Source organism: Ambystoma mexicanum, chromosome 5p (genome assembly GCF_040938575.1).
Source record: "Ambystoma mexicanum isolate Mex_15411 chromosome 5p, UKY_AmexF1_1, whole genome shotgun sequence".
Lineage (NCBI taxonomy): Eukaryota > Metazoa > Chordata > Amphibia > Caudata > Ambystomatidae > Ambystoma > Ambystoma mexicanum.
The window spans coordinates 797,934,960-797,961,053 of record NC_090930.1 but is presented as its reverse complement, the minus strand read 5'-3'; the positions used below and the strand labels follow the sequence as shown (position 1 = coordinate 797,961,053).

At 42.2% G+C, this 26,094-nt stretch overlaps 1 protein-coding gene across 4 annotated transcripts in view; it reads right to left on the bottom strand.

The window, feature by feature from the left end:
- Positions 1-26,094, bottom strand: part of ITPRID1 (ITPR interacting domain containing 1) — an 826,173-nt gene that overhangs the window by 107,673 nt on the left and 692,406 nt on the right. For all 4 annotated transcript variants that reach the window (XM_069613212.1, XM_069613214.1, XM_069613215.1 and 1 more), the window contains 2 exons: positions 10,287-10,369; positions 4,475-5,770 (listed from right to left, as the gene is read on the bottom strand). In XM_069613212.1, coding sequence (XP_069469313.1) covers positions 4,475-5,770; positions 10,287-10,369 — 1,379 coding nt within the window. The remainder of the gene's footprint in view (positions 1-4,474; positions 5,771-10,286; positions 10,370-26,094) is intronic.

Genomic DNA, 26,094 nt, shown 5'->3' with positions numbered 1-26,094 from the left:
TGAAAACAATAAATTTCAAAAAGATATTTTTGTAAATATTGTATACGCATTGGGTTCATGATTTTAGACAGTAGCTTATGCGTGAGGGATCTGTGTTTGGTGTAATTGTGGCTTCTCTTTAGAACACTGGGGAATGGAAAGAGGGGTACCAGACTCACTTTCATGTTTCATAGAGTGGTGGATGTCAGACTTATTGTACAGTGGTTATTGATGTATTGACTAGATGGGCAGAGCTGACAATGACCCTGTATGTAACAACAAATAGAGTTATTAAGTTTATTCAAGAGTTGAGTAGTGGTGAGTAGAAATATCGACTGATAATGGTTCACAATTCAGGTCACTGGAAATAGAAAAGTACCTTAAAGAAAGGTCCATTGCTCGCACAACCAGTGCCATATATCATCCCCAAATAAATGGCATTGTAGAGAATCAATATAGTGATTAATGAAGCAATTAGGTGGGCGTGGTCCAATGGGAGAGATTGGAAAGAGGTTGTGAGGAATACGATTGTGGCGCATAGGTTCATACCCCATAGTATAACCAGTGTGTCTCCTTTCGAGCTCAGCAGTGGGAGGAAGGCCAACACCAAATTGTTTCCTGGTTGGATGGGAGATGTGAGTGGTATGGAGGTGGAGCTTAATGCTGTGAAGGGCAACATCAGGAAGAGACAACTAAGCAACACGTATTGGCAAGACAATAGACAGTTTAAGAAAGCCAAGGGTCCTTTGGTGGGATGTTGGGTTAGGATCAAATTATCAGTTGTGCTAAGGGAGGATGGCTGTCAGTGGCCCAAACCACTTGAAGTTGTGGAAGTGTTCAAGCATGCTGTGAGAACGAAGGATGGTAGAGTGTGGAACAAAGAAAGAGTGATTGTGCTGACAAGAGATGGTGAAGGAAGTAGTGGAAGGAAAGTTGAGGGGATGAATAGAGAAACTAGAAGAGCATGGAGTGGAGTTTCCTTCTCAGAAGGTACAGCCACTTTGACGATGACATTGAGATTCAGTAGAAGCTACCGGAGACCAAGATATCTGGACGACTATGCCAAATTGTAATAAACCAGGAAGAGCTGTTCGTGTGACGGAAGGGGGATGCTCAGTATATATATATATAATAAAACGTACTTGTGTTCCCTAACCCATGTCAGCGGATTCTTCATATTGCCAGTTTGCAACTTCCCAAATGCTGAAAGTTCAGCATGGGAAGACAGGTTTAATTAGGCATTGCTACCTGCCAAGAGATTCTCATGCTGGAGATACAAAGATTCCATTTCCCCACATGCTCAATAAACAATACTATAAAGGCTTACACAGTGTGTTTCAAGCCTTTAAATTACATGTAGGAATCTTCGAAGAGGACACCACATGTGGCACATGAGTAGTTCAGAAAACGACGATCAGGAGCCAATATGGTGTACAGGAAACCTATCGACCTGATCAGGCCTCCTCGGCTTAAGGAAGACAGCCAATCCCAGTTCTCACTAAATCACAACCCCCCAGGTACAGACCCTCACTTAAAGACATACCCAAGTGAACTCACTATAAATGTGACCAGCTCCTGCCAGGCAATATAGACTGCCGTAACAGGAGGCTCATGTTTGGGGGAAGCTGAAGACTGTAGAGCAAAGGAAGACAAAGTGGTGGAAGCGATGGAGGAAAGTGGATAGGTAGCAGCAGTAGAGAGCAGGAAGTGGTGATGAGAGCTAAGCTGGTCAAGGAGGAGGTGGTGCAATAACAGGGTGAGAGTGAAGAGGAGGGGGATAGTCAAAGAGGAAGTAGTGGCAACAGAGGGTTGTATTATCCAGGAGGCTGGAGGAAGTGGTAGCTAAGGAGGAGATGGTAACAACTGAGGAGAAGGTGTTACAGGAACAGGAGTTGATAGCCAAGGAAGGAGGAGGTAGACACAATAGAGGATGAGAGTACCCAGGAGGAGGTGGGGAGAGTAAAGGAATCAATAGAGGTGATATTAACAGAAAGAGATTGCCAATATCAGGAAGAAGCTATCACATCAGGGCAGAAAAGCTGAGGATAAGTAGAGGTAGCAAAACCCAGGGTGTAGGAGGAGGTGGTGACACACAATGAGGTGAAGGAGGTGCCAACATCCGAGAGTAGACTTGATATCGAGGAAGTAACATCAGTGGGAGAGGCTAATATGGAAGATGAGGAAGAATTAACATGCCAGGGAGGATGTGGCAGGAAAGGTGTTAGTAAACTTGGTTCAGAATTAAAAGGAAGCTGAGATTGGAACATCAGGTGGCAAGGAAAGCTACAGGGAGAGCATTCCTATTTGCATTATTGCCTTACTACAAAGAGGCAGTGGTTTTTGCATCTTGCCAGAGCCACGGGCCAGTAAAAAATTGAATATGGCAATCACTTGGTCTGACCGGATTCCCTGCATCAGGAGGCAAGATTTATTCCTTGCTTTCATGAAAGACCCTGCCAGTTATGCTTGTTATCCAGCCCGGTGCTCAAGTTTGGACTATGCATCTTCTATGGTGATTTTATGGAACTGACAAGGGGTGTGTTTACCCAAATTTATTTTTCCGAAGACACTGACATCTGCCCCTGATGATTAATCTGCCTATTGTGCGTCAGGAACAGAAACATAACATGTTATGTAGGGCATATATGCACACAATGATATGTGTGGATGATAATTGAGTCTTACTATGAAGCACAGGGCTTGCATGCACAGCATGTTGTGTGCTGGTATAAATGGATCCTCACAATCAGACAATAGTGTTTTCCCTTTGGATACATTTTGAGGACAATTGGTTGTAACCATTGCATTTTGATTATGTTTGTTTGGGATTCATTTTAAGAAATATATTTGTGCAAATAGAGTGATTTGTACATTTTGTGAGTGCTTGTGGGTAATGGTTATTTTTTGTCACTTGCAGTAGGAATGTCTGGTTTTAATTTTTGCACGGGTGTTCTTAATGACTACATTAATTATGGAATGACACTCTTTTAACAATTGTATTTTTGCTAAACCAATAAAATTGATTTTAGTTATACAAAACCCTTTCCAGATGAGATGAGGATAATACCTTTCTGCACACAACCAGTTTGATCCAGACTGTGTTGTTGCTATTGGGCAAAGAAAGGAGCCAGGAGGTGAGAGAAAAGCAGGAAGGTCCAGTGAGTCAGTCAGCCCAGGAAGGACCAGAAAGTAGGAGGAGGAATGACCAATGGCCAAGGAGATCACTCTGAGAATAGAGAGGTTGGGAAATTGAACCCAGGAGAAAATCCAGACAGGCCCCAAGAACTCTGCTCTACTACTCCCCACCAGACATGCCCACAGACCCTTCTTCTCGTGAGCCTTTACAACAGAATGAGCTGTGGTTTATGAGATCTCAGAAAGCCCACATCTAGTTCAGACCAAGAAGAAGGGTTTGATTCACCTTAAAGCTGACAGTAACATGATAGGGGCACAGAAGAGGGGGGGGGTGATCCCTTTTAAACTGTACACACCTGGACCTTCATTTGATTCTGAGGCCAGGAAGGTGTTGCTACACATATCCCACATATGACAATTGGGCATGGCAAGGTTTCTGAGGAGGAAGGGTAGCAAACCACAATAAACCTTTATTTTGTTTCGATAGATCCCATTTTAATTTGTTTTGCATGTTCATATAACCAACTATCCTAATATAGATAGTTGAAACTAAGAAATGACTTTGGCACCCTTTCTGGTCCAATGTGGAACCCTGCAGCAGGTCACCAAGTATCAACAATTACCTAGCACCTATAACCTGATTTCTTCCCTGCTTGAAACAGACTGATCTCACCACCTGACTCTCAGAACCCCATTGCTGTTGGCACTGTTGATTTGTCCAAAGGTAGACCTCTATCTTAGACCTCACTGCCAACTTCCTTCTCCTGTTTGCCCCTCCACCGTTATTAATATTATTATTATTATTATTATTATTGTATTTATTGAGTGCTGACCTAGCTTTGGGAAGCAACAAAACATTTTCCAATCACATGGGGAAGAACACAGTGCGGGAAGCAGAGAATAAGGGAGCAGGACGCTAACAGGGGAATGGGAGGGTGAATTGTCAGCAGGGGATATTCATGCAATGAAGGGAGGAGACAGTGGGGAGCAGATCACAGAGTTTCAGGTAGGCTCGGGAGTCCTTCTCTAATCGTTCCATTCCTCCAATGTTCTCCACCTTCTATGAGGACAGAGGTAAGCCTCTGACCTCTGGCACAGACTCAACAACACGTGTGAACCTGTTTTAACCCTTTGCCCTCCTCCTTCTACCCTGCCCAAGGACAGCATACTCTACCTTTGCTTGCCACCATTCAACTAAAATATAACACTGGGTTGATTCCTATAGATAAATCGATTCGTCCTGTGCACAATACAAGTCACTTAAATAAAAAAAAATAGAATACAAAAAATGCTTAAATTTACATGAACTAGACTAACACAAATTTGGATGAACCCAAAAATTTAAATGTTATATACTCACAGGAGAAATATTTTTCATTGAATCTTGAAGGACTTTTAGCGTTCTTAGTAGCTCCAACTCCATTGTGTTATAATTGGTGCAGAAGGGCATCGAGCATGTTGGCTGTGATGGTATTGCAAAACTGCACAGAGAACAACAATGATGATGAAAGCAGAAACAACAGCAATGGCAGGAATGGCCACTCTTTATAGGACACATTTGAGGGGGATTTGTTTTTGATGGCTGTGTCCTAGCAAAAAGACCAGTATCTACTGAGGATGATTCTGTGAGCGTACCACGCCTATGATGCAGACAGCAGTTTCTGGTGATACTTTCATAGTTATCCGTTTGACTTGATGCCTCCTTCATCTGTTTTGCTTTACTATCATTCATAGCTCCAAGACCTAACGAGTTGTTATCTTCATCGCCAATGTTTTTTGAATCCATTCTTGGACATTTGTATGTATAATCTTTAATGATATTGTCATTTGAAGGAACATTCTGTAAACTTGATGTTAGGTCTGACGACATTTGGATAGTTACAGACTTATAGAAATGGGTCGTCTTTTTGGAAGTTTGATTGGGGTCTTTTGTCTGAACATGTGTCGCACTGCCAATGTTACCAAATTCATTTGCCTGCAGGATTTCCTCCCAACCTGTTTCTGGCATGAGAGTCTGTTTGAGATTGTTGCTCCTGCCTTGAAGATTAGCAAGTCTTTCTACGCTAGCATGTGTTGCACTTTGTGCTTCAGAACAGACAGACATCTCCACTGGTGGATCAATAACAGGGAGATTATTCTCACAACCATCAATATTTTCTTCAAATTCATGCTCATGTCCTTCTACATTTTGCTGTAAAATGTCCAGGTGTTCATTTTCAGTATTCCCATCCATTGGCTTCTCTATTTCTTGAAGGGTGTGAACCCTATAAAAGAGTTCATCTGTCCACTGATTGTAACCATGCCAACTTGCCAACTTATCATCTTTCTCTTCTCCCATTTCAATTGCGGCTGGATGAGCACCAGAGAGAGACATATTCCCATTATGTCCATCTGGATGCATATACAGGCTGTGATATGGAGAATTGTCTTTTTCTAAGAAATTCATTAATTGGCCCTCTTCTCTATGGCCTCCATATTGTGCATTTTCATGTGGTACGTTAATGAATGTATCAGAATCTGTCGTTGTGGTGCTGTTGATGCTTCCTTTTAGATCTTGTCTGTAGTCCATGTGCGCACTTCCCATACCACTTAAAAGAGTTGTCTGGCTATCTGAGCTGTCAGAACTCATATTCAGGTTTTCAGGAAGAAGTGAATTCTATAAGAAAAATATATTTGCATTTAGTTTTGAAGAAAAGTATACATGTTCACATCTAGCACCAATCACCATACGTTCCCTTATTTATTCAACCCTAAACATCTATTATTTTCTTATTTTCATAAGCTCAGATTTTGAGGTTTCACACAATCTCAAGAATGCCAACTTTCAAGAAAGGCACGTATTTTAGAATGATATGCTGAATGTGGTATATTACATATCTTCTTAACTACTACATTCAGCTAGCACTTAATTTAGCAACATAAATAGCAATATGAGTGAAGTATAGTGCATATAGTCACGTAAATGCACTACTGTTTAATGGAAAAAGAGGGAAGGGCATGGACGAACTGCACATTGGAGGGACACAATTTTCCCTTTGCAAAGGAGGCAGAATTCGAACCCGGAAATTGTCTGTGGTGATTGCAAAAGGGCTGGTTCTCATTGTAAGATCCGTTTTACCATAGACTGTCCTGGTCTTTAGGACAAATCGTATTGTGAACGTCTATTTGTGAGTTGTCTATCAAATTTGAGAGGGTTTTTATAGGATAGGTTTCTGGATTGCCAGCATGTTGTTACCAATTGTTGTTTTAATTGCTATCCTCCATTTGTGTCATTTAGCTGGTTGAGATTGGAGGATAGGAATGGTTGGTATTATGAGATAGGGTTTATCAAGTATGTTGGTCCTTATTCCCAGTTGATTTTGTGGGCCATGTTTTATCTGGCTCTTATTGATGGAGAGCCATTTAGCGTGTTTAGGGCTAACAAGATATATTTGCCTTTTTTAGGCCAAAGATGTATCTGGCTGTGCTCTTCTGGACCAGATTTATCTGTTTAGTATGGTACATGGACAGGTCAAGGTAGAGGTTGTTACAGTAATCTAGTATGTGCAGAGCTACTGGCTCAATTAACTCGTCCTTGTTATTTATCCCCGAATATGGAAAAACTGGGCCTCATTACAAGTCTGGCGATAATCCCGCCGGTGCTACCGGAGGGCTGCTGCTGGACTTGCAAGATTTACCAGTGCCTTTGTTTGCCGGTAACACCGGGGGATTACAACCCCGGCGTTCTGGGAAGTCAGGAGTTGGTAAATTGTAAATCCCCATTCCCCTTTGGGTCCGATAGGACTCAATGGGCATGGGGACCATGGAAGCACGGGGTTCGTTTGTAACGCTACCCGTGCTTCAGTGAAACTCTGCGGGTGGGTGCCGTTCCACCTGCCAGTTCTGACCCTGGGGGCGGGAGGGCACCCACCCGTAGAGTTGTAGTGTGCCGGTGCTGGTAGGCTTATCGGCACCATTGTTATAGGACCGGCACAGTTGTAATGACGACCACTGTATTTTAGTAGGTTTATCTGCAAGTGAGAGGTTTTGATCAAGGGATTCCTTTGAACAATGATGGAAAGAGAATTGTCAAAGTGGATTCCAAGTTTTGTGGACCCCTTTGAGGGTATGGATAGAGTTTATAGGTCTCTTTTGCAGGTGAAATTGATATGCTGGAGATATTTGTAACCAATGTGGATGATGTCAGTTTTAATATGATTAAACAAAGTGGGCCTCAGTACAACCAGGTGGTAGCCGTACCGGTTTACAGCACTTGGCCATGGCGAATTACCGGGGCATTACAGCCCCGGCGGTCCCGGTAATTCCCCATAGCCAGGCACCGGGATAAATGACTCCCCATTCCCATTGAGTCCCTTCGGACTCAATGGGAATGGGGAGGACGGATGCACTGGCACAGTTAATAACGGTACCGGTGCATCCCTCAAGGTCTGCGAGCGTGTGCCTTTCTGCCTGCCAGGTCAGAACTGGCGGGCAGAAAGGCACCCATTTTCAGAACTCGCAGTATGCCAGTCCAGTAGCAACAGTGCTGGTAGCTTACCGGCAACATTGTTACCGGACCAGCATACTCATAATGAGGCCCAGTGTATTTTCTGCCATTCATTGGTGGATATTAGCAAGATGTTCTGTTTGTGTAATGTTGTTGTTGTGTCCCTTTACCAACAGTTGTGTATCAAATGTTACAGAACGGTGTCACCATGTTTCATCACGTGTTGTTATTGTTTGGAGTCCTTATCTGTCTGCTAACTCACAAAATGCTGAAGAAGCTGTTTTCCTGGCTAAAGAGCATTGATGAAGTTCAAGCCAGAAGCACAGCATTGCACGTGCTTGACAGAAAGTGTACGGCTGGAGCCAGAGGGCAATACAAGCATTCCTTAGCCAGTGGCAGGCAGAATTGTAAAGGGGGGTCCCTCCCTTGCTCCCCACCCCATTGCTGAAGTGTGAGTCTGAGCTCTTAAATATCTTGACAACACGCCATTTTCCTGCAGGCACTGTCATAGACTAGTGTGAAGCAGATCAGCAAGTCCAGCTTTACAGGGGCAAGTGACAAATATCTTGACAGGGCATGTTACTTGCAAGGTTAACCTTTGATACATCAAAGAATGCACACATGGTTTGGAGCAATATATCCAGCCACCTCTGAACATACACATAAATAAATGGAGACACAGTAGCTCTGTAGGCGAATTATAGCAACCACATTAGACTTGTGCTTTTATTGTAGCGGTTTCATTCAAATGATTTGCTGTAACTGAAATCAATATCTTGTGTGCTCTCCCCACAGGAAATAATATCCTTGTTCCAGAATTCTAAGGTCTAGTGAGGTAAATGCCAAAGAAGTGGGTGGTGTTGGTTACAAAGTGTCACTGTGCCAATCTATTTGTCCATGTCAGTAATATTTTTCTTCCAGAAACTAGGCACTGTTAGCATCAGGTGGGGGGGGGGGGGAGACCCTGACACCTGCCGGTATGAAAATGTGTACAAGAAATGAAAGGTAGTCCCCTCACACCTGTGTGCTCAATATAAGTGATCAGTAATTCAAAAAACGATTCTGTTCCTTGTTAGCTTTGCTAGAAGTGCTTATTTAATCAAGTAACTTGCTATGAGGAGGTTACATCATAATGATCAGATGTGTACTTATGAAATCATAATCAGCCATCGCATACAATGAATGCAGTAAGAAACAGCCAACAATAACCGCTTGGTGCGCGTGCCTTTTGTTTCGCCAAACAACTACGTTAGTTACACAATATCTGGCGGAGATATCGTGTAACTAGCCTGGAGGAAGCCATTGTTTGGCAAAGCAAGAGGCACGTGCACCAAGAGGTTATTGTTGGCTTTTTCTTACTGCATTGTATGCAATGGCTGATTCTATGCCTATTCCTAGAACAGTCATTGATGCTTGCTTTCCTCTGAATGTTTTTGAAAAAGGTAATAAAATCATTAGCAAGTCAACTGCAGGCAGGTTGTTTTTATTTTCTGTTAGCAAGCTTCCTGTATTTATGTCGAATATTGTGGGTGACGTACCCAACATTGCAAGTTAGGGTACCACCTTTCATTTCATGATTTATTATTTTGAAGAAAGCAGGATATTCAGATTGTTGGGTAGGATTGCTGTAGCGAGGGTTATGGGATCAGGAATACTTCTATGTAAAAGGAATTAATTATTTAAAGGGTAAATACATTCCGTAGACAGAAGTCATTACAATATGTTTGAGGACGTTTCCTGGTCGCAAATGCTACTGCTAGAAACCTGTACTAACCAGAAACCCAGGTTTGGTACCTGTTAGATCACATTTTTCATCTTCTTGAGATATTGAGCTTTAGGTCAGTAAGACTAGTTGCTACAATGTTCTTTTACTGGCCAAATCTGGTTCCAAAGCATGTCATTCTGGTTTCTACACTACAGGCTATCCAAACAGAATATCAGAAGCCAGTGACGTGTGAGGATGGCTTTGCATGCTCCTCGGATCACAGCCCTATTGCCATGAGGATTTGAAGATTGCTAAAAGCAATGGCGTGACGTTTGTCAGCATTTTTCAAATCATCTCCCTTTTCACCATTCCAACTCATGAAATAAAGACAGCTTTCTGCAAAGCCCTCAGTAAACCGCCAGCAGGTGTTATTGTTCCTATGGTTTTCGTGACTTTGTTCTTAATGGGACCCATTCTTATCTTTCTGGCCACACCTTCTTAGGTTCCCGGGGTGATCACTCTTCCCCTTCCTTTCCTCTCTGTCATGGTGTTCCTCAGGTCCTGCGCCCTCTCCTTTTTCCCCTTTACACCTCTCCACTTAGTCCCATCAACTCTTCATTCAGTTGCTCCTATCATCTTTGGGCTGAAGACTCTCACATCATTTTAACCTAGTGCACAGCCCTAACTAGAACTGACCATTGTGCGCCATGGCACCGCAGAATGGCTTGCCCACAGGTACAGTCAATTGTATTAGGGCTCAAGAAAAAAAATATATATATCAGTTTTTGAGCAGGGGACACACATGAGAACAGCCATAGCTGTGTTTTACTTGTGTTGTACAAATCATGTGCAGATGAAAATATCAGAATATAGGAGAAAAGTTACCAGCAGGATATTCCATAGCTGCAAATGGAAAGACATGCAATTATGAAATGCGAGACACACGATGGAGTGAGTGAGTGAAGAATACCCATATCCTACCTGCAAAGGTACATGCTCAAGTGGTTCCTCGAGAAATCCGCTGCTGTCCGACTGGCAACTGTTGGCTCGGGTTATCTCCGTTTCTGAAAGAAGAAGTAGGGGTTTAAGCGAGTTGCAAAGTGAGAAAAAAGTGAACTCACGGTAACAGTTTCACAATTCCAATTATTTAATGATTTATGTCAACACATTTTGGTGCCCTAATCCAAAAACTGTGTGAGGGAGGGAATACAATATCGAGATGTCAACCTGCCTCCACGAGGCCCCATTTGTGTCTGCTGAGTCTTCTGTGTTTGATGTGTGCCTTTGTCACTGTGAGAAGCAGCAAGGAGACTTCTCAGCACCAAAGATCCTGCCGCACCGTCAACTGACAGAGAATGGCGCGCCTGGAGGAAACAGTTCCCCTGTTCCTTCTGCAATATATCTGTGAGAGACTTTTTGGGTGAACACCATGCACTACCTGCCATATATTTACTGGGCAGCAGCTAATCAGAATCTATGACAATAAACCCTGGCACTCTGCCACTCAAGACAGTGCTTTATTGTGCACGTTCATGTATTTGTATTTTCCTCTTGACAGTTTCCACATACATGTTTCCCATGATTTCCAAATACATTTTCTGTCCACCTGTTCTTTTCATCCGGTGTGTTAAAGAAAAACATGTCATTTAAAGTCATTCTCTGCTGGATTCTTTCATGATCAGATTAAGGGATTGGCAGTTTATGATGTCATTAGAAACTCTCAATAGATATGGTATAGATCATATATCCCTAATGCTGACCTGACTTCAAATTTAAGGCGTGAGGAGAGCTGCCATTGACTCTCAGTTTAACGTGGTTAAACCGAATGATGGCAGCAAGATTTAGGGGCGCATTACAAGTTTCCCGTTATCCCGTCAGCACGCTCCTTCACCTCGAAAGCAGACGTCAAAGCGAGCGAGCTGAAAGAGTCCCCATGAGGAGGACTTTAGGGTGTGGAGAGGCAGGAATGGGTGGGACTGGCCAATTAGCATGGCTATGGGCAGGGAATGGGAGGGCTCATACCCAAATAACACCTATACACTGTGTGTCCCTCCACGAATGGCATTGCTGTAGGTGCCTCATATGCCATTCTTCCCTATGTGTACATGAATCTGTATTTGAATGCAATAGTTTGGGCTTGATAGAATAGCACAATCTAAAAAAAGACTGCAGCAGGCACTATAGGCTGCCTGTTGCAGCTAAGTAGCCAATGTATCCTCGGAGAAAATGTCCCTGGATGTTATCTCACCTATGGGTGCCAACTTTTGATTTTCACTAATAGGTCAAAATCCCCCCCCCCCCCATGAGTATGTGCATGCGAGAGATCTCAACCCCTCGCTAGGTGGGAATGGTAAATTTTTGGGTATATTGTACAGAGGGAATTAAAAAAAAAAAAAAAGGTTTATATATGCCATAAAGTACCCGCTACCGTACATTGTAAGGATATTGTGAGGAGTTCTGTGACCAAATAGAGGAACAAGGTCAGAGGCCTGGTTACAGAACTCCAAGGTGACTTGCAATATCATTTTTACTTATGTTGAGTGGTATTTCATTCCTTATAATGCATGGCCTCACACTGATATTTCCTTTAATACCTGGCCTCTTACTTACTCTAATGTAAGAGACCTTCAATTTGCTGATCGTTATAATCAGTGTAGAATCTGTTCGGATTTAAAAAGCTAACATGCAAGTCGTAATGTGTTGCAGAAAAATAGTTTAAACAGTTTAATAAAATGATTTGAAAAAAACGTTTTTATTGTGTGCTTTAAAATAAGTAATGACATGCAGATTCTTGCACAGATGTCTTAACCTCCAGCAGTGTGAAGTGCCACAGAACACTATTTTATAAGCACGGAATTTGAAAAGCTTGTCACTGCTTTAATTAAGTGTTCAGTGACAGTTGGAATTCTGCTCTCCACCTGCTCAAGCAGCAGGCATTTTGACATCACAACTGACGTGTAAAAACCAATTACAGAGTGGTTGTGATGTAATTTTCTTACTGCAGGTCAGTTGTGATGTCAAAAGTAGCTTTTAATAAGCACATTATTTCCAGGCTTTTATATAGATATTGCAGACTGACATGTATTGTAGGTTGATTTCAGCATATGTTATATCTCAGCAACAGTCACCTAAACTGCTGTGATACCTTGAGTTTTCTGCTTTTGGGGCTGTTACTCAACTTTAAAGAATTCAACATTGCAGGTGAATCCCTGGTAAGTTTCAAAGTCACTGCATTTGCAACAACGCAGTTCATGAATTCATGGCGTAAAAGTCAATTGTGCCTTATCTCCTGCAGCATTGACAATGCGTGTGGTCTCATCTGGGAAGCACAGTCATCCGATGAATAGTCCAAACATCTCAACAAGGAAAGTTTGGTTCCTGCCGCTGCTTCTACAGAAGGGGGCAACTGCCACTTTTGCCCCCCAGTACTCTGTACCTACGTTCCACACTTGCATGAATGAATGGCAGGTTTAATTCTTGTTATAGCCTGTGTCTGTCTGTGCCTTAAACAAGGACACTGGAGGCTGAATCCATGATGAAGTCAGGCATGGCAAGAGGAATTCACACAGCGAAAGACTGACACATTTTTGGAATCTGTCATGGTCCAGCCACACTTTATAGCAGAAGTAATGCAGCAGGGACAGTAGAGGGCAACATTTCCATTGAGTACCTTCCTTTCCTCATGATGGTATGTGTTTTTTCTGGCCTCACTTCTCATCTGAATAACATAATTGTTCTTGGTAGACGACATTTGGTGGGCTCCATAATATTGATGGGTTTCTGGGGGTACAAATTGCACTCCATGCCCTTTTAAAGGAATAGTGCGCTCAGAAATATTATCTGCTAAAATGATGGCCAATAGTCTAAAACATAGTTTAGACATATTTTGAATGAAAGTTACTATGTGAACACTTTGAGCAAACGAGGCTCAAAGCATTTACATGGGAGCATCCATTTTACCATTTCAGGCAGCCTCCTCAGCTCTGCCCTGGCGGCACTAAACAAGCAGCAAAAGCCCCCTACTGGTAGCTTTTGCTTACTGCAGCCAGAGCAGAGCTGCAGAGGCTGCCTTCACGTTCAATTTACGTTTTCAGTGCTCCCCAAGCCCAGGGAAGCACAGAAAACATAAAATGAAGGCAAAAAGCCATGGCGCGTCAATTAAAAATATAACGTCATTGTATTTGTATTTGTCGTGGTTGGAAAACCACGGAAATCATAAATACAACAATGTTGTTATTCTGACTGCGGCGGCTTTCGCGTGGAGTATCCTGGGCTCCCCCAACCCTGAGGGGTTGCATTCAGAATAACAACATTGTTGCATTTATAAATACCACAGCATTTACAAATACAACAAAGTTGTATTTCTCACTGCGGCAGCTTTCACTTGGAGTCTCCTAGACTCCCTCTGGGTTGGGGGAGCCCAGGAGACTCCACGCGAAAGCTGCCGCAGTGAGAAGCACTGCAGCATTTCAAAACACAGCCGTGTTGTGTTTCTGCCTGCTGCGGCTTTCACTTTGGGGCTCCCGGGCTACCCCAGGGGAGCCCGGGAGACTCAAAGTGAAACCTGCTGCAGGCAGAAACACAGCGACTTGGAAACACAACCACGTTGTGTTTCTGCCTGCCTTGGCTTTCACTTTCGGTCTACCGGGCTCCCCGGGGGAGCCCCGGAGACCCAAAGTGAAAGCCAAGGCAGGCAGAAGCACTGCAGCCTTTTTGAAACACAACCGCATTGTGTTTCTGCCTGCCGTGGCTATCACTTTGGATCTCAGGGGAGCCCCGGAGAACCAAAGTGATACCCATGGCAGGCAGAAACACAACACGGTTGTGTTTCAAAAATGCTGCGGTTTTTCTTTCTAAGTATTTCGGGCTCCTCCGGCTTGGAGGAGCGTGAGAAACTTAGAAAAAAACCTGCAGCGTTTTTAAATACAACATTGTTGTATTTAAAAACGCTGCAGGGGGCTCCAGGCTGAAGCTACCACAAACATAAATACAACGTTTTAAAAGCTGCGGTTTTCTTTTTTTTTCAGTTTTCCAGGCTTCTGCCAGCCCAGAAAACTTAGAAAAAAAACTGCAGCTAGTGCTTATTTAAAAAAAAGAAATGAGCACTTACCGAGATGCATCTTTCTCTGTCCTCCGGCACCAATGAAGCAAAAGCCACCCAATGGTAGCTTTTGTTTACTACAGCTGGCTGGCTTTTGCTTCATTAGTGCCACAAGGGCAAGCACAGGCGGCATCCATTTCACTAAATGGATGCCTCCTACTGCTTCCCATTTTAAAGTTTGAGCTTAATTATCTCAATACTTTACATAGGGACTTTTAAAAAAAATAATGTTTAGATATTTTTTTGATTATTGGCCATCTTTTTTGCCAATAATATTTCTGAGCGCACTATTCCTTTAAGTATATCCCAAGCAGGTAAAGGGTACATGAAGAAAGGTTGGTAAGCCGGTGTCCAGCCATAACCCCCACGCCCTTATCTCTGCCTTGCTGGCGCAGGATGGGTCTCTGGTGCCCTTGTTTATGAGCATTCACACAACTCTAATTTATCATCCTGGTCAGTTTCTGGGACTTACTGGCTTGAGCGTGTGGAGAGAAGGCAACGTTGGAAGTGGATCAAGATTGATGGATGTCTCTCCCCTTCTAACTCTAACAGGAACATTTGCACTGTTGCAGTGATTTGGATGTGGCCTGCAAGACTGTCTCTTTGGTCTGCAAGCAGTGTGGACGTATGGGCATATGCCCTTGTCTCTTCACAGTCTGTACCAAATGAAGGCTTATTGCTTTCCCAGATATAAAACCAACAAAGTTGTCAAAAACGTTCATAGTTTTACCCTACTCTTTATGGGGAGAATAACACCCGCCCATCCTTGTCCTCTGCCTGTGTTTTTCTGTCGTCATGCAGAGACCTATGAAAAGGCTCAAATCAAGCTGTTTTCATTTCCAGTTGCATGCTTATGAAAGGTAAGAACGGGTCAGCGAGGTTGTGCTGTTCAAAACTTCAAACCATATATCCCCCCCACGCTCCCTTTACCCATGGCTACTTACCTGCAGGCTTGTTTGGTTTCCTATTCCCTAATCCCTACCCATGGTCCATTGTTGAGGGCTGTACAAAGGCAAAATAATGAAATTCACAGTTTATGTAGTCCAGAAATTGCAGATTTGTGCTCCTTGAAATTGTTCTGGTGCGCATGCCAGGTGAGTCACACATTATGAAACAGAATTGCAGCCTATAGCCACACCACACAAACTCTGATGATCCTGTGAGGTTGCAAATCTGGCTTTAAATCATGTGATTCCTGGTGCTAGCCTTCACCCATGGCAAACCAGACACCGTAATAAAAAAAGCATTGGCAACACCAATAATTTGGGCTTCTGTGGGCATCTAATAACAGTGCGTGCAAAATTCCTAATACTTATACACATGGTCAATCAATGGGTGGGCAAATAACCAAACATATACAAGCTTTGCTTCCTCTCCAACATACAGTACTCACACAATCCAAAGAGATGCTACAAAATGCACCAAAACTGAAGTGCCTGTCACTTCAAGTAATCAATTCTGTTGCATGCTTCTGTGAAGACAATAAATAGCACGGCTCAATATGGATTCAGTTTCACTGTAAATGGAAGAGGACACCATGTCACCAGGGCCACAAATACTGAGTACTGACTAGGTTATGAAAATGCATTCTGGGACTTGTAGTCAGATCATTTTAACTGACGCAAATGGACAAAAGCACCGGGTTGCAATGTTTAAAAACATAAATCACATATGCCCCCGCAATCAGAAAGCACAGCTGTAAAACAGACCATAGTTGAAAGGCTCAAGAATGCACTCTCGATCAGTAGCCTTTGCAGCAGAAACTGCATTTAACATTTAAAAAAAATAATGCAACCCTACATCTATCCCCTATGGGTCAGTGAAATAAGACGTGCATAACGCAAACTGTTGAGCACACATCAATTATAGGTAATTTAACACTCCTGCACTTAGATTTCAGAAGCCCCTGCTGAGCCTTAACCAGTTTTGGAATTGAATGAGCAAAAGGAGTGCTCCCATACATGTTCCCAATGGACCCTAGCAACCCTACGCCTCCTTCTCATCATGTGAGTTACAAGTTACGTACTAGCTTCTGACGTGGTTAGTTCTGGCGACTAGGATGTGCGTGTCAGGCAAGGGAAAAGAGTTTAAATATGTTCCTGAGTGCGACTATAGAGCGATGAACACAGACAGAATTATTTCCTGAGGTCCCACAGCAGACAGCACACAAGAAAAATAAAAACATATTTGCAATAAAAACATGGTGAAATTTTAAAAAAGATTATACACAAGAGATGCATGGTATCTTTCCCATTCAAAGATGCCTGCTAGTTTCGGCTTGTTTCCAGAGAGCTTCCTTCATCCAAGATGGCTGCCTCTATGAAAGAGCTCCCAAAATCTCAAAGGGTTCCGAGATGGGTAGGAATTGGTGGCATTACCCATAGGGATTACTTTGGCTAAGGACAGGGAATGGGGGATTACAACTGTGAATCCCTCCTCAAATATCTTTTCCATTGGAAAAGCATAACAGGCCCTAATTCAAAGCCCATATTTGAAGCTCTTGTGTTAATGACAATAGTTTTGGCTTTAAAGGTAGCGCTTTCAGCGCCACCTAAAAGGAGACACAGTATATAAGGGTTGCATACTTGTGGATCGAGTTTGGATATCTACTACTTGTTTAAAGATGATATTGGCTCTCAATGCATTTTCCCATACCTTCTAGCTAGAGTCACAGATAACACCTCAGACCGTATAAATAGATTCACTTTGTAAATGCTCTCATCACATACAGGAAAGGGTTATTCTAAGACTAATTCACATGCATAGTCAGCACTGAATGTAATGTGTTGCTGGCAGAAACTGCATTTTTCTCTGTAATACATTCAGGACATGAATGCTGTTCCCTGACAGATGGGTGCATTGCCATGTTTATTGATTTACAGCAGGTCTGGGGCCTTGCAGGAGTATTGTACTGCAGTGTGACCTTTATCCGCAAAAAAGCTCTAACATCAATGAACTAATATAAGTGGTTTCTCTTCACAGCCAGCAAGCATGTTGTCTCAGTTTAAACATATCCCTTAAGTATTGCTGGCTCAGCATAATAATTCCTTCATAAAATGGTGCACCCAAATGGCACTTACCAATAACTTTTTTCAGTTCATGGGTCAATTCTATAAACAGATTGAGGGTACAGCAATGGGGGCAGCCATGGCTCCCAATGTGGCCAATCTATATGTCAATATGTTCGAGGAACAGTAGTGTACTCCAATTTGAACCCATTTCAAGACAATTTAGTCTGTTGGCTACGCTATATAGATGACGTTTTCATCATCTGGAAAGGGAATGAGGAAGAAGCACAAGCTTTTGTCAAGTGGTTGAACCAACAAAATAGGTATTTGAAATTGACTAGCGACACCAGTAATGAACAAGTACACTATTCAGATATTTTTATATATCATGATCAAGGAAGTTTGTTGGTAAGGCCATATACTAAAGATACCGACAAGAATGCATTACTGCACTTTAGCAGCCGTCATGCCCAGCATGTGAAAAATAACTTGCCATTTGGGCAATTTTTGCGCTTGAAAAAGAACAGCAGTACCAACAAATCCTATGAAAGAGGAGCAAATAATCTGATTGATAAATTGGTACATCGAGGGTACCCTGTACCCATGGTCAAGCGAGCAGCTAAAAGAGCGTTTAATAATAATCGCAAAGCTTTACTTGACAAACAAATACAAGGAGACGATAAGACAAAAGAGACACCTCTTTTGTTTGTGAACACATTTAGTAATCTATCATACTAAATCAAAAGCATCATCAATAGAAATTGGAAAAAAATCATGACAAAAGAAGCAGGTAGACCACTTGTAGCATTCAACAAGAATACCATTGTATGAAATCTAGTCATGAGAAATGATATAGTCAACAAAAAGAGCAAACAACAAAAGACTAACCTATGGGCTCTTCCCCCGGTTTTAGGTCACTATCTGTGTGGCAATTGTGTAATGTGCACCCAAACGAATGTAGATTTGGGTTCAGATAAAATGTGGAAACTCAGTGAACAGACAAACTGTAATACCAGTAATGTAATTTACCTAATCAAATGCCCTTGCAGGAAGATCTATATAGGCAAGACTAACAGAAAATGTAAGACAAGGATGATTGAGCACAAAAGTTGCATAAAAAACAAAGTAGAACAGGCTCCCCTTGTAAAACATTTTTTGGAAAAAAACCATGGTTGTAATGATTTCGAATGCGTGATACTTAAACATATTAAAGGTCATTCACAAATTGAGATCAATAAAAATTGCTACATTTGGAAAAAAAATTGATTTTTTTGACAAAAAGCCATATCCAAGGCCTTAACGAAAATGTGGAATGGCACAACGCATAAAACAACTTTGAGGTGCTGGATCATCCTTGGGCAATAGAAACTGAACTGCAATCATTATGAAGTGTATGTTGGAATAGTGGACGGTTCCCATCTGTTTTGAGTCCACGCATAATTGTTGTATAAAGTGTTACAGGGTATTGATGACTCCACACACCCTGGGATCACATCATAAGGGATACATTTGATCAAGTGGTGATAGTGATATGTGTGTATGTATACATTAGTAGAGACCAATGGTTTCCACACCAGAGATGCTATATTTGTTCTATATGTAGATGCTCCATGAGATAACACCTGCACTATGTAATGAAACTTTGACTATCCCCTAAGACTGAATACCTGTTTAACCAACCTCTTTGAGTCTCCTGGAACGTTCAAAATACAATTATTGGTAACATAGAGTACTGCCAGTGAGGTGTATACTTCATATTATATAGGCTGCTACCCATACTAAGGAGTCCTTTTCCTTTTGGCATCCTGGGTAGATCGCTATGGAATTGAGGCCATTATGAATATTGCATGTGAATAGTAGACTAGGATTCTCCGGCATCTAACATTATACGTAACTAAATAAAATTAAGCAGGCTTATTTCAAAAAAGCATCTACACACTTGGGAGGATATTTGCCATTTTCCGATGTCCCTCAGGGTTATTATACACTTGGGACTTCAATTCAGGGTTTTTTACGCATACGCGATGACGTCATGACGCATACACGATGACGTCATTACGCGATGATGCAGTGATGTCATAAAAAGTGCCGATTTTACATTCGTGGCATTTTCGTGCTCGTAAACAGGAGTTCCGTTTAAAGACAGTGTGGCTTACAACTAAAGGAAAGCCCATGTGAGTATTCAGAGGCCTTTTTTTTAAAATAGAGGCCATAAGACAGAGTGAATACTTATTCAATTATTTAACCTAGAGGTGGGGGCTCTTTGTCGTTTTGTCTTTTTGGGTTTTGTATCAGGCTGGATAGACCTTAAGAAGAGTGGTTTTGCCTGTACTGCATACTACTCCATTGGGAGGATTAGAAGACTAGAGTGGAGAATACCATTTTCATATGCAAGTAAGTGGGATTCTGGACATCTACGTTAGGAATGGGGTACCTCTATATACCTCCATAGCTGACAAATGTTGTGGCTTGTTTGTTTTATTTGCAGACAACAACAAGCATTATTCCTGAACTATTTTGGGTGTCTTTAGACCAGCAACACCCAGTAGGTGTTTTACAATAAGCGGACAATTGAAGACCCAGCCAATATTGGGTAAGACTTCTCCCTTTCTCATGTTTTCTATTAAGTGAGTTAGGGTGACATTTTTGACATTAGAAACTTCTAAGTCTGATTATCTATTATGCACTAGGTTGGGAGCTAGAGGAAAACAAAGGCAATATTTCCGCAATCAATTGGAACCTGCTATTTATAAACCAAGTTAAAGGTTTAAGAGACTCCGGGACAATTATCTCACGAGACAGAGAGGTATGTGATTAATACTATACCTTGCACCCTTGGGGGTTAGGGTTACTAAATGGTTAAATTAAAATGACCTATATAGAGAGATGGGGTACTAATTAGTGCCTTCTTTTTTTACCTGCAGGGTATCCCCTCAATGTTAGAAGCTTTTTTGAATACAATCGACATTTTATACCCCTGAAGAATGTCCTACATTCTGTGTGTCTAAGGGACAGAAACTTGTGCAAGTTGGGAACCTATTGAATACATCAAAGAATATGAAACAGCCAGATTCTTCTGTGGCTTAAGGATCTGAGTGTGAATTGTTGACACTGTTATTGACCTTAGAAAAATTGTACCATTAGGACCCACTTATACAGATGTACTTGTGTTGCCTTTTTACTTTTGTAATTGTTTTATGTGATATGATCATTTTTTATGATTGTTTTTATTGAGAATGATCACTACATGTGAGTAATAAAATGTGAGTATATGTTAATGAAATAATATGGTATGTTATTGTTTGCTAGTTAGGATATCCTTTCAGATAGGCACTTTTGAATTGTTAAACTTCTTTTTGTATAATATAAGTATTTCTCCATGGAGTAAGACGTTGTGAACCCCCCACTGTGGATCAAGCCGTTTTGAGAATAGTGTCAGCATAATAACCTCCACAAGGTCAGGCAGTGGAAGTGACTAACTTTCTAATTCCTGGGGACTCACTGGTGCTTCCAATTGATATAGCTTCTGCTAATTATGCAACTATCTGCATAAACCTCCTCGTAGATTGGTATGCTAGCCACATCAATCTAAGAGTGGGGTGCACCTTATGTAGCAAGGAAATACACTGACAACTTGCCGAAACAAAGACCGTGTGGGTTTTTGAGAATAAAAACTCCTGCTGTTTTTTAATTTTTTGCAACGTCACAGACCAATAAATATTCCTAGGAACATTATCTTTTTTTTGTGGTGGGGCAAGCACCATTAGAATTGCTGCACTGGCAGCAATAACACAGGGGAAACAAATAGCTCAATGAGTAGAACATGCATTTATGTATTTATTTATTCATATACAGGACAAACAATGCTCTTATGATCACAAAAGAAAGTATAATAGATAAGAAATCAGAGTGGATGGGAAGCAGTGAGCTTCCTACAATGGGGTCAGTTTGAGGGATATTTTGACCAGGTTGTGGAGGGGAGTAAATGAAACAGTCACCGTGGACAATACATTAGTGGACATACAAAAAGGACAACAAACATTCTACATTTCTAAGTGCAGGTAGACGGGACGGCCAGCTGTGCTCGGGATGTGACCATGATGGGTGAAGTACTAGAGTGGAGGCAGAGGAAGTGAAGGACAGAGGCAGGTTTGAGGTGAGCGAAAATGTTAGCTAGCAGGCAGATGAAAGGTATGTTAATAGGGTAACTCGGAGGCAAGAAGGTAGGGTTTTAGTTTGGTGGACTGTTTCAGATGTCCAGGGCAAGAGAATTCCATGCAAGTGGAGCAAGAACAGAGAAGGAGCAGAAGGAAGAGGAAGCACAGGGAGGACGAGAAGCTAAAAAGGATAGTCAAGGAAGCAGAGCAGAGATTACAAGAAAGCTTGTAAAGTTAGATGGAGGAGGATAGATACAGTGGTGCCTTAACATGGATAGATTTGTGAACCAGTAAAAGAGTCTGGCCCTGTTTTGCATCGTCAGCCATCCAGCCTGGTGACGATACGAGGAAGTAGGTGTGAAGTGAGTGAGTTCAAAGAGAGTGCTGGTAGCAAAGTTAATGATCTTGTTGAGAGGACAGAAAGCATATTTGGGGAGACCAAAGAGGATGCTGGCCCAGTGGTCCATTTTAGAGAAGACAAGAGTGGTTAAGAGATGCTTGATGGTGTTGAAAGGAAGGAGGTGCTCAATTTTCCTAATATTTAGGAGGTTGAGGCAAGTTACTTTTCCAGTTTTGGAGATGAAAGTAGAGAAGGTGTGAGAAGGGTCATCGATTACGCCGATGTTTCTAGCTGAAGAAGAGTAGGGTAGAGTGTCAGGTGGGAACTGAATAGGCAGAGGAAGAGATGAGAGAGAGCTTCTGGCAGGGAAGAAGAGTACCTCTGTTTTGATAGACTTTAACATCAGAGAGTGTGATGACATCCAATATTTAATGGAAGAGAGGCAGTTGGAAATTTTGATAGAGAGATCAGAGGAGAGTTAGGGAATAGAGAAGAGGATTTTGACGTTGTCTGTGAAGAGGTGGTACAAGAAAGCAAAGGATGAGATTAGTGGCCCAAGTGCAGAAGTGTAGAGTGTAAAGAAGAGTGGAACCAGGACAGAGCCTTGTGGTCCACCAAAAGTTAGAGGAGTGAGTTGAGAGATGTCATTGCTCAGGAGACCGTGGCTGTTTTGAAAACGTAGGGAAAGCAAGCAGAGTCAAAGGACAGGTTGATGAGTTCAGCGAGGTGAGAGCCCACCAAAGGGCAATAGGACTGACTATCCGAGGAGCAAGAGGATCTGATGGGGCACAAGAGGGATTAGCCTTCATCAGTAGAGTTAGAACTTATTCAGTATTAGTGTGTCCAAATTGGGAATTAATTGGCAGAGGATGATGGTAGAGAAGGTGAAGTGTAGAATCTCGGAGGAGTGAGTGTAAGGAAGGTCAAGAGAGAGTCCCTCATTTTGAACAGTGTTGCAGCAAAGTATTCAGCTAGGTCATTAGCTGTGAGAGTGGAGCTGATAGTCGCAGATTTAGGAGGGGTGAGGGGGGAGTTTGGGGTGCCCTGTAGCTGGCAGGGATGGTTGGAGGGAGAGTCAATGAGGGTTAGGTAGAATTCCATTTTCGCTTTATCAAGAGCAGACTTGAGAGAGTTCAGGGCAGAGAGGTAGTGTTGCAGTTCCTCATGCGAGTGGCTATGCCTTCATTTGTGCAGCAGCCAACGCATGTCTGTGCAGAGGGCGTGTATGTGGGTGACCCATGGTTGAGGATGCAGAGACATAGGGGTGAAAGTAAGCAGTGGGAAGTGAGAGAGGAATAAGTCATATAGTAGGGATTGGAAGCTGGAGAAGACAGTGTTGGTAGAAGAGGCATCCAGTGTGAAGGAGGAGAGTGAGAATTGTAGGTCAGAGAAAAAGGGGGAATGGCAGATGTTTTACATTTCCTTTTACTAATAGGTGAAGAATGTGGCAAGAGAAAGTCAGAGGGTTGAAGGGTTATGGTAGTTGAAAAAATTGATCAGATTTGGATGGTGTGGCAGTAGTATTAGTAGCTAAGAGAGAGTTTAAGACGAATAAGAGGTCTAAAGAGTTACCACATGTGTGGGAAGGTAGATTGTGATAGAGCAGAGAGTGTGGTCACTAAGAAAAGACTGAAGTTCAGATTTCTGAAAAGTGGTTGGAGAGGGAAGTCACCTAAAAGAATGAGATGATATTTAGTGCAAATAGAATCAAGGAGTTGCCGAAGATCATCAAAGAATGGTCCAGTGGGACTAGGAGGCAGTAGATGGAGATGATGTGAACCGAGTGAGGCAGCGTGATATTTGAGATGGTGAATTCAAAAGAGGTAGGAGAGGACGTGGCTTTGTAAAGTTGTGAGGCATTGAGGCGGGAAGAGAGTAGGTGTCCAATGCCTCCACCTCTGCCAGTCAGTCGAGGCGAGTGAATAAATGATAGTTTGGGTTTTGTAGGTCTGCCAGAGTAGCAGTGGCAGATGGAGAATTCCAGGTTTCAGTGATAGCAAGAAGGTCTGGGGGAAGAGTGCTGGAGTGAAAGTAGTCAGTGATCAAGAAAGTTTTGTTGCATACAGAGTGAGCATTCCAGAGTGCAATGTTCAGTTGATGAGGTAAGGAAGAGTAAAGAAGTTGTGTCTTAGCGGAATAGAGGTGAGGTGGATTGGTGTTAGAGTAGGTATCATTAGCTCATCAGCTTTATTTGTTTGAAGCAGGTGGAGAAGAGATGGAGTAGTGTGAGTTTTGAGTTGTGCGTTCTGTAATTGGGATAGCAAAGAAGAAGTTGTAGTGTGATTGGAGAAAGCGTAGGGAAAGCTGAGTAGGAGGAGCAACAGGAGGAGCAGTAGTGAATGCATTATAGATGGGTAATACAGTGGGGAGAGATAGTACAGTAATTAGAAAGCTTGGGGTACTCACAGGTGCAACATGGAGAAAGGCACAAGCAATGGCTCATAGGTTAAGATGCAAAGAGGCTGGTCAACAGCTTGTCTTCACCCTTCACTATTCGACCCTTAACTGGGACACCCCTGCTGGATGCCTCTAGGGAATTCTAAAGGGATGACACACGTTTTTGTCACCTGATCACCTAGTCCATCAGTGGTTGGTCTCTCTAATATTGTCCCTGGTGTTGTTGGGATGAGGTGATTTCCTCCTGTTTGGTGTTCCCAGAGGAGCCTCTTGTGACCTTCAGCTGGAGATGGGGTTGATACAAGATGGCTGCAGAAAGTGATGTCACTGATTTAAGATAGCCACAGGAAGGGATGTCACCAATGCAAGACGGCCAACACCAACATGAGACTAGCATTGTTAAGTTTAGGTTTCCCAGTCCCCCATCCCAAAAACGCATGATGTTGAGTAAACATGCAATATTTAACTTCTACATGTCTTTAAAAACAGGATTCTCTATTTCCAAAATACATGCAAACTGGCTTTGTTCCTATGTGTGCCTGGTTTTAGTACGGTGAGTGGTTCAAGAATGGATCCCTGCCTCTTGTTTCAGGGTTCAAGGAAATAATGTTATACTTTTTTCTGCACCATGATTTCGGCAAACAGGCACAAGCTGTTACAACTGTACCCATGTTTGGCCGAACCAGCTGAACATGCCAGATGCTTTCTTAGGGTGGAAGTTAAGCAAGAACAGGCTGGGCTATTCATTTGATGGGAGACTGACTTGAAAGGATAGGTTTACTTTTTGCATGCTAGGCGTTCCCCCTTCCAACCACTATCAATACAGATACGTACACAGTAGCATAGTATGAACAATATTGAGCATTCCAAGACATGGGCTTCTCTCAAATGTTGATCACTCACACCTTGATGTCACCTCTTTATTTTCTTCTGGAGCAGATGTTTTTCACTCATAGGTGTTAAAATATACTAGGTCTCCCAGTAACCGCATCAACAATATCCCGCCAGATGGAAGTAGGATTACAGGCAAAGAGAGCATGGCACAAAAGAAACCTCTGCTATGTTGGATGAGTATTTAGACTTCACCATATAGGGCCACACTTAAGGATCTGTTATCCCAGGAGGGAGGCCAGTCAGGCAGGTATGTGGTGTCATTGCATCAAGGAAACATAAAATAAGCTATGGTTAATTCTGGACTAATATAGAACTCATCAATAACACCTCTAAGGAAGCACTGAAAGAAAGTATGCTTTGGTTGAAGAGTCAACTACAGAAAGCAGGTTTGCTAACTCTCAAAGGAAATGTTCCATTGATTTCAAATGGTATTTAGATGTACTGAACCCGAAATTCTTACGTGCACTTTACATTAAATTTAGGATGGGCATTTTACCCCTAACTGCCCGAAAAACCCATAGTAATGCCAATGTCAAGGTCCAGTGTCTTGTGATATAATGGTAGAGAATAAACTCAATTTCTTTCTAATTTGCCCCGCTACCTGCAGTTACCAAAATTGTACTTGAAACCATTATTCATGATGAAATCAGAAGCATTACTGGCGTGCTGTTACAAGACTGATGAGGAATTTATAGTGTACGAAACAGCCAAATATCTCTTCAGGGCACGGACAGAGAGGCAGACTGAATTGCATATGGCCTTATGATTGTTCAGATAAGTCTGTGGGCATAGTATCACTAGGATGTAAATATGTTATTTATTATTATTATTATTATTATTATTATTATTATTATTATTATTATTATTATACAATTCTTGGAGGGTGGAACCC